The 8979-nt window shown below is 33.2% G+C and overlaps 1 protein-coding gene and 2 long non-coding RNA genes across 9 annotated transcripts; all 3 read right to left on the reverse strand.

Moving 5' to 3' along the window:
- Nucleotides 1-237: 237 nt before the first annotated feature.
- LOC142646187 (uncharacterized) lies at nt 238-2590 on the reverse strand. 7 transcript variants are annotated; one of them, XR_012847162.1, is made up of 6 exons: nt 2217-2587; nt 2090-2142; nt 1671-1737; nt 1292-1610; nt 623-1236; nt 238-561 (listed from the first exon to the last, which is right to left on the reverse strand). It is a non-coding gene; the product is annotated as an uncharacterized LOC142646187 (long non-coding RNA). The 7 variants fall into 7 exon arrangements; XR_012847164.1 differs by having other exon boundaries at nt 239-561; nt 2106-2142; nt 2301-2587; XR_012847161.1 differs by having other exon boundaries at nt 239-561; nt 2106-2142.
- A 102-nt stretch (nt 2591-2692) lies between these two features.
- LOC113797144 (uncharacterized) lies at nt 2693-5983 on the reverse strand. Its single transcript, XM_027347480.2, has 3 exons — nt 5486-5983; nt 3241-5394; nt 2693-3154 (listed from the first exon to the last, which is right to left on the reverse strand). Exons 1-3 carry the CDS (start codon nt 5497-5499, stop codon nt 2716-2718), a joined length of 2607 nt encoding a protein of 868 aa, XP_027203281.2. The 5' UTR covers nt 5500-5983; the 3' UTR covers nt 2693-2715.
- Nucleotides 5984-7919: 1936 nt separating this feature from the next.
- LOC142646188 (uncharacterized) lies at nt 7920-8972 on the reverse strand. Its single transcript, XR_012847166.1, has 5 exons — nt 8709-8972; nt 8545-8654; nt 8463-8489; nt 8381-8407; nt 7920-8316 (listed from the first exon to the last, which is right to left on the reverse strand). It is a non-coding gene; the product is annotated as an uncharacterized LOC142646188 (long non-coding RNA).
- Between the last annotated feature and the right edge of the window lie 7 nt (nt 8973-8979).

Here is an 8979-nt window from a genome sequence, read left to right on the forward strand (position 1 = left end):
CACTCAAAAAAATAGAGCGAAACGAAGAAGCATAGAAAATAGTTACGAGAAATTTGTACAGCCAAAGTAGCATTTTGGAAGCATAGAACAAAGGCACTACCTATGGAAGTCTCTCACGTGAATCGGGAATGGACATCACAATCGATGACAAATCGATGGCAATCGATTTACCTCGATAAAATCACGTGATTGTTATGGATATCCGTTTTCGATAATAACCGTGGTTTAAATTTGAATTGAAATTCATTTGAATTTCAATCCATTTATTATTCATAACAATTAAAAATAAAATATCATATAAGTTCACAAGTTTCAAATTGATACAATTGATGGAATTAATCATCAAAAGTTGAATGGTCCAACGGATGTCGACGGGAATCCAGGGATTTGCATTTGATTCAATTATCTTCATTCGGTCAGTCATTTTCAAAGATGATTGTGTTAATGGCCAGATTGTGTTTGATCCTTCCACAATGTATGAAGATGAATGATCCCATCTGCATTTCGGTTATTGAGAATATTGAATTTTCCGATATCTTCAATGTTGAATAGAGTTACGATCTGATAAGTGAGAATATGAATAATTAAAATGAATGTTGATGAAAATAATAAAATGATTTACCGTTAATTGAAGATGATTATATGATGACAATAAGAAATCTTATCAATTGACCATTCGATCATATAATTCTTCAGGTGGTAAATGTGTTCAACGATGAACGAAAAAGTGTTTGAACTTGGTCGTCAGTCGATAATTTGAAATCATTGATTGAACATTTCAAGACATCAATCAACATTTAGAATAGTCGAGTCGAGAGTGGCCAATATCAGCAAAATGTCAAGTTAAATAAATCGGATGAATAATTCAAAAAAGGCCAAGTCGAAATTCGCAAGTCGAAGGGAAAGACAACGAATAAGTCAATTTGAAATTCGACTATAACTCGACTATTCATAATGTTAATTTCATCATGAAAAGTTCAATCATTGATTCTTAATGACCAATTAACGACCAAGTTCAAATTCTTCATGATAATTCAAATCTTCGTAGTGTGATGGATAGTAATATTGAAAGTTTTAGGAAATGGCATAACAGATTTCAATGAATCGAATTGATAAAATGATATCAATGAATCAAATTCTTGGATGTGTTCTTTTTGTCTTGCCCCAGTTGCATCGATTCGTCAATGAATCTTGAAACAAAAAAGGAAATCCTTCAAAGTCGATGATTAAGTTTTGCTGAAAAAAATATAAGATGTGAGAATGAGTTGATAACAAAATTTTAAAAACATGCCTTGCCGTCTTTCCAACATTGGAAATGGATAATCAGATGATCAGATGTGATTGATTCATTTGATGACACATTCTTTATTTAGCCAAAATGTGTAATAATTAACGACCAAGTTCAAATTTGCTTTTAAATTTCTTCATGATAATTTCAAATCTTCGTAGTGTAATGGATAGTAATATTTAAAGTTTTAAGTAATGGCATAACAGATTTCAATGAATCAAATTCTTGGATGTGTTCTTTTTGTCTTGCCCCAGTTGCATCGATTCGTCAATGAATCTTGAAACAAAAAAGGAAATCCTTCAAAGTCGATGATTAAGTTTTGCTGAAAAAAATATAAGATGTGAGAATGAGTTGTTAACAAAATTTTAAAAACATGACTTGCCGTCTTTCCAACATTGGAAATGGATAATCAGATGATCAGATGTGATTGATTCATTTGATGACACATTCTTTATTTAGCCAAAATGTGTAATAATTAACGTGGCAATTATTGAATTGGGTTGTCAATCGATAACTGGCATTCAATGATCAAACATTTCAAGACAGCGATAAACATTTTGACAAGTCGAGAGAATCCAATATCATCAAAAAGTCGAAACAATCAAGTGAATGGTCGAAAGTGGCCAAGTCAAAGCGAAAGTCAAAAATCACAACTGTCAACAAGTGGCCAAGTCAAATTCTAACACAAAAACAACAATCAATCAATGAATCGATTTGAAATTCGAACAAGATTCGACTGTTCATGATATTTATCGCATCTGGAAATGTTTGATCATTGAATCCAAGTGACCGATAAACAACCAAATTCAAAAAATGCCTTCAAAGTTTCGATAATAATTTCAAATCTTCAGGTTCTGGTTAAAAAAACAGGAAAAAAAGATAATATCAGAAAGAATCAAGTAACACATAGCAAGTTCACATAACCGACCTTTTGTTCACATTAGTAAGATATTGATTATTTGGATAATTAGAATTGATAGAATCAATAAAATTAATACGAAATTGTCTTTACTTTGAGTCGTTTCTTTATTTGAAAACCTCCACAATAGGTTTTTCAATGTCTTGGTGATCAAGTGAAGTTTTTAGATCATCAATTTCAACAAATGAAAAAGAGCCAACTTCTATGCGAAACTTCCGTTGAAATATATTGATTTTGATTCCTTAAAGCGAAATTTATTAGATTCCAATTCGGACAAATCATATTAAGATGAATTTGATTTTAAAAAAACAATTTCCAAATTAAAATCAACAAAATCGTAAATTTACTAAAAAAACGAAAATAAACGACGCACATTTCGAATTATTTATGATGCTCAAAAACGTTCGAATTCGAACAATCCCTCCATATAGCCTGTTACGCGTTTGATTTTGAATTTAAAATCAATTTTTTAAAAAATGTATTGATTAAATAAATTTAAATTTTATTTTTATTTTTTGATAGTATAGTTAATAAATGATGATGAAATATTTGACGAATCTTTAGTTTTAAACAAAAATGAATTATTATGATCTATTTGTTCGAATGGAATTGAGAAATTCTCATTGATGATTTCACATTTAAAAATTATGAAATCTGGATCGTGTGGTGTTGTATTGAATAATTTACCATTGACCATTATTTTATTATCAATGACTTTGAATTTTTTGGCCTCAATAAAAAGATTTTCTTCATTCAGAAGAGGTCTAACTATAGACTTTCTGAGTGGAAACGGATGACTGGTTGATGGCAAATCGCCGTTTTCATATTCGATTTCCGTTTCAAATGGTTGAGCCGATTGATGTCTTTGTGCGATTGAATATGGCACATTTTTATGATTTTTCGATGTTTGCATAAAATTTTTCAATTGACAATGTTTGCGTTCATACCTGCAATCGATACAATAAATAAACACAATTTAAAAAAGGAAATCGGTTAATCAAACAGCAAAAAAGTATTTTCTAACCACACATACCTTTCGGTACTGAAATACTTCAGTGGGCCATAAAATTTGAATAACAATGGATAATGGCTAATGAAGTGAAGTTTCGGTATGCTGATCTCATTTTCAAGACATTTTTGAACGAAATTTTTGACTATATTCTCCATCTCTTGATTATATACCGCTGAAAATGAATACATCAAAAAGATGAATTTTTTTGTAGCAATATATAAGTCGAACATTGGTTTATTTTCGATCATTTCTGGAAATATTTCAATCATTCTCATGATCAATTCCAGTTTTTGGGAGCCTTTTCCTCTTATTTTCAAATCGGAATGCTCCACATTGATCTCTATGTTGCCATTTATCATTTTTATTGACTTTAATCGATTTTTTAATTGACTGGAATTAAGATGATTTTTCAATAATTTTAGTGTTTTTTCACCAATCAACGACGCAACACCCTCGGCAAAATCGTGGAATGGATCAACAGGTGCGATTTGATATACATTAATCTTAAGTGCGGCGAAGGCAGATGGCTTCCGAATACCGAAAGGACTTATATATTTTTTGTTGGTTGTCAGTAATATTAATTCGTCATTGTATTCTTCAAAAGACTTCTGGATGGCCATTGGCCCTTGATAATTTTGTCTATTCAAATCACAATAACGAGCTCCGCAGTGTCGGCATACGAAAGCTCGACCAAATGATCTTGTTAAGCCAAGCAATTCCGCTACGGCCAGATTGTCGCCAACAATGTGGGCTAGACATACATTTATTCGTTTTTTGATTTCACCAGAGTAAAACGTTATTCCATTTTTTTCTAAATCTAGAATATCTTCACACAGAGGCTTTACTATCTCTTCGTAACTTTTTTTGGCCAATTTTTGGTCGTGTACTGACCAAATCATCAATAAATGAATGTTTTTTGATTTTGTTGTTGGTTGATGATGATTGCCGATATCGAGATATAAGCAGTAAACTTTATATTTTTTAGCATATTCTCGTAATGGATTCGTAATTCCAAATTCGTCACCATATATAGTTAGACGAAGTTTTTTATGGAAACCATTCAATTTTATATATTCGCTTACATTTTCATCATTTTCTTGTTCAATTAGTTCAATTAATTCTTCATTTAAAATATAATTTTGAATTATATTTTTGATTGGAATATAATAATAAAACCGTCGATTAAACATATGACATTGAAATGGCTCTATGAATTTTGGCATTGTCTTGATAAATTCATATTGTAGATATGATGATCGTGTGATTTTATCTAGATATGGACGGATGTTTCTCATTTCTTGTCCATCGATGAATTCAGGCAACAATCTGATCATCGATGGCAATGGGATATTATCTTTTAAACGGGCCGATAGTATTTTTCGAACAAGTTTTGAATATTTTGAATATTCTTGTTCGTTGAGTTTGTCTTTTGTTTCTTTTATGAGTTTGCACTCATTTTTGACCAAATCGAGCTCGGAATCGGATTCAGATTCGGAATTCAATGAAATTAACGATTCATTTTCTGAATCAAAAATTTCTTGTTCATCATCATATTGGTCAATATGTTCCATTTCTTGTTCATCATCATATTGTTCAATATGTTCCATTTCTTGTTCATCATCATATTGTTCAATATGTTCCATTTCATGATCAGCATCATATCGGTCAATATGTTCCATCTCTTGATCTGCTACAATCGGCATAGAATAATCGCTGGATGTACCTTGGTCATCCATTATAAATACTTCCTCATGCGATACATTAATATGGGCATACATCCATCTGGCTGATGAGTATGTTTTGCCACAACAAACGGCCGGTTTTTTCAGCAATCGCAGATCATTGTAAGCCATAGTAATTGGATTATTTTGATTTAATTTTCTTCTTTTTTTAACTTCATTAATTTTTTCGGCAAGTTTTTCTGATAATTCAATTTTTTGAATCAATATGGGTTCATTGTACTCTGGTAATTGATTGATTGATTTAATTTTCTGTTGAATTTGATTGAACTGATTCTGATCCAAATTTATTTGACCGAAATTGTTGACATGATCGTTCAATTGATCGATGAATTTCATATATGAATCAACAATAAATTGATTTTGAATGTTAGCATCAACCCAGCCACTCAATGTCTTCATCTTCTCTTTGATTGATCTTGAAGAACTTAGCTTTCTAAAAATTTCAAAATAATCAATTGTTTAATTAACTTTCAAAATTGAAAAAAGAGAAAGTAAAAAATTAAAATTTGAAATAAAAAACTGACCTTTTTGAATCCATTATTAGACGGAATTGAACAAAAAAAACTTGAATTTGAACAATTATAATTGAAAAAAAATTTATAAATTAGTGATTGAAGTTGGATATAAATGTCTCAATGGAACAACTTGAATGAAAAATTATGTTCAGGCACTTTAATGATAAATCACTTTCAAAATGATGTGTGATCGAATGATGGTTTTTGCACTTCTTATCCCGAACTTATATACTTTGGTCTTCAACACGATCTAATAGAATTTTAGGCTAAGATCTAAGCTTCAGTGTGAAGGCGGGACTAAACATTCCCGCGCTTTTGGCATCAAGTGTTCAAATTCGAGCTAAGTTTTAGTGACGAATCTTTCCCGCGCTTTTGATATCAAATGTTCAAATTCGAGCATCTTTCCGCGCTTTGGCATCGAATGTTCAAATCCGAGCTAAGTTATTAGTGACGAATCTTTCCCGCGCTTTTGACATCGAATGTTCAAATCCGAGCTAAGTTATTAGTGTGGAATCTTTCCGCGCTTTTGAAATCAAATTTAGGCTAAGATCTAAGCTTCAGTTTGAAGGCGGGATTAAACATTCCCGCGCTTTTGGCATCAAGTGTTCAAATTCGAGCTAAGTTATTAGTGTGGAATCTTTCCCGCGCTTTTGAAATCAAATTTTAGGCTAAGATCTAAGCTTCAGTGTGAAGGCGGGATTAAACATTCCCGCGCTTTTGGCATCAAGTGTTCAAATTCGAGCTAAGTTATCAGTGTGGAATCTTTCCGCGCTTTTGAAATCAAATTTTAGGCTAAGATCTAAGCTTCAGTGTGAAGGCGGGATTAAACATTCCCGCGCTTTTGGCATCAAGTGTTCAAATTCGAGCTAAGTTATTAGTGTGGAATCTTTCCCGCGCTTTGAAATCAAATTTTAGGCTAAGATCTAAGCTTCAGTGTGAAGGCGGGATTAAACATTCCCGCGCTTTTGGCATCAAGTGTTCAAATTCGAGCTAAGTTATTAGTGTGGAATCTTTCCCGCGCTTTGAAATCAAATTTTAGGCTAAGATCTAAGCTTCAGTGTGAAGGCGGGATTAAACATTCCCGCGCTTTTGGCATCAAGTGTTCAAATTCGAGCTAAGTTATCAGTGTGGAATCTTTCCCGCTCTTTGGCATCAAGTGTTCAAATTCGAGCTAAGTTATTAGTGTGGAATCTTTCCGCGCTTTGAAATCAAATTTTAGGCTAAGATCTAAGCTTCAGTGTGAAGGCGGGATTAAACATTCCCGCGCTTTTGGCATCAAGTGTTCAAATTCGAGCTAAGTTATCAGTGTGGAATCTTTCCCGCGCTTTTGGCATCGAATGTTCAAATCCGAGCTAAGTTATCAGTGTGGAATCTTTCCGCGCTTTTGAAATCAAATTTTAGGCTAAGATCTAAGCTTCAGTTTGAAGGCGGGATTAAACATTCCCGCGCTTTTGGCATCAAGTGTTCAAATTCGAGCTAAGTTATTAGTGTGGAATCTTTCCCGCGCTTTTGAAATCAAATTTTAGGCTAAGATCTAAGCTTCAGTGTGAAGGCGGGATTAAACATTCCCGCGCTTTTGGCATCAAGTGTTCAAATTCGAGCTAAGTTATCAGTGTGGAATCTTTCCCGCGCTTTTGAAATCAAATTTTAGGCTAAGATCTAAGCTTCAGTGTGAAGGCGGGATTAAACATTCCCGCGCTTTTGGCATCAAGTGTTCAAATTCGAGCTAAGTTATTAGTGTGGAATCTTTCCCGCGCTTTTGAAATCAAATTTTAGGCTAAGATCTAAGCTTCAGTGTGAAGGCGGGATTAAACATTCCCGCGCTTTTGGCATCAAGTGTTCAAATTCGAGCTAAGTTATTAGTGTGGAATCTTTCCGCGCTTTGGCATCAAATGTTCAAATTCGAGCTAAGTTATCAGTGTGGAATCTTTCCGCGCTTTGGCATCGAATGTTCAAATCCGAGCTAAGTTATTAGTGTGGAATCTTTCCCGCGCTTTTGAAATCAAATTTTAGGCTAAGATCTAAGCTTCAGTGTGAAGGCGGGATTAAACATTCCCGCGCTTTTGGCATCAAGTGTTCAAATTCGAGCTAAGTTATCAGTGTGGAATCTTTCCCGCGCTTTTGGCATCAAATGTTCAAATTCGAGCTAAGTTATTAGTGCGGAATCTTTCCCGCGCTTTTGAAATCAAATTTTAGGCTAAGATCTAAGCTTCAGTGTGAAGGCGGGATTAAACATTCCCGCGCTTTTGGCATCAAGTGTTCAAATTCGAGCTAAGTTATTAGTGTGGAATCTTTCCCGCGCTTTTGATGCCATATTTCAAATTTTTAAATTCGCGCTAAGATCTAAGTGTCAGTGCATAGGTGGGACTAAACTTTACCGTGCTTTCGAAACCAAATTTCCCTCGCATTTTCAAATTTTTAAAACATCAGTACTCGCTATAACTTTAAATTTGAAATCATTTATTATTTTAACATATTTTATTGTTCATCGAAATGCTGCACAAATTTTGTCAAAAAAAGACTTGTTACAAAAATTTAGAATAAAAGCAACAAGCGATTTTGAAATGAATAATATTTTTCTTTCCCTCGCCCAGCTAATTAAGAGAAGTTTATTGAATCCGCAATAATAGAGTTGATAAATCTCGAAATTAGTTTCCAGCGATAAAGACTTCTGATGAGCCGAAACAATATTTGATGGCTTGTTGAAAACTGATTTGAATGACTTTCGAATTGGAATAAGGTTGGATAGTCCATTTGATGTTGTTTCAATGATCAACAATAAAACAGGATTTGCAAAGCCGGATAGAATCTTTGTTTAAGACATATTTTTGCAGAATTGTCTGGATCAGGATATAAAATTACGAATTGTTAGTCAATTGAATTGAAGGATCGGATATAACTTACCAAAGTTTTAGTCAGAAACCAAAAATTCTGTAAGAATATGAATTGTTAGTCAATTGAATCATATGGGTCGGATATGACTTACCAAAGTTTTAGTCAGAAACCAAAAATTCTGTAAGAATATGAATTGTTTGTCAATTGAATCATATGGGTCGGATATGACTTACCAAAGTTTTAGTCAGAAACCAAAAATTCTGCAAGAATATGAATTGTTTGTCAATTGAATCATATGGGTCGGATATGACTTACCATGGTTTCTAGTCCACAACCAAAAATTCTGCAAGAATATGAATTGTTAGTCAATTGAATTGATGGATCGGATATAACTTACCAAAGTTTTAGTCAGAAACCAAAAAATCAATGGGAAAATTTACATTTCAAAAAACAATCGAAAAACAATCGAAAATGTTAAAAATCCATTCGTTTACAGAGTGTCAGCCTATCCAAATACTTTTAATGTGTAAATATGAGTGAATTTTGCATTCGACAGCAACACCATCACATCGCCTGAGTGGAAGAAGCATATGCAAAAATTTTTGCATATGCTTCTCCTCCGTCCGATTTGGGGAGGGAAAGAGAGGGTTTTTTTTCAGTGTAGAGCG

This window comes from Dermatophagoides pteronyssinus, unplaced genomic scaffold (assembly GCF_027571235.1).
Source record: "Dermatophagoides pteronyssinus isolate colony J.1.1.1.1 unplaced genomic scaffold, Derpt_VIB-CSIC_2022.12 sq0127, whole genome shotgun sequence".
Classification (NCBI taxonomy): Eukaryota; Metazoa; Arthropoda; class Arachnida; order Sarcoptiformes; family Pyroglyphidae; genus Dermatophagoides; species Dermatophagoides pteronyssinus.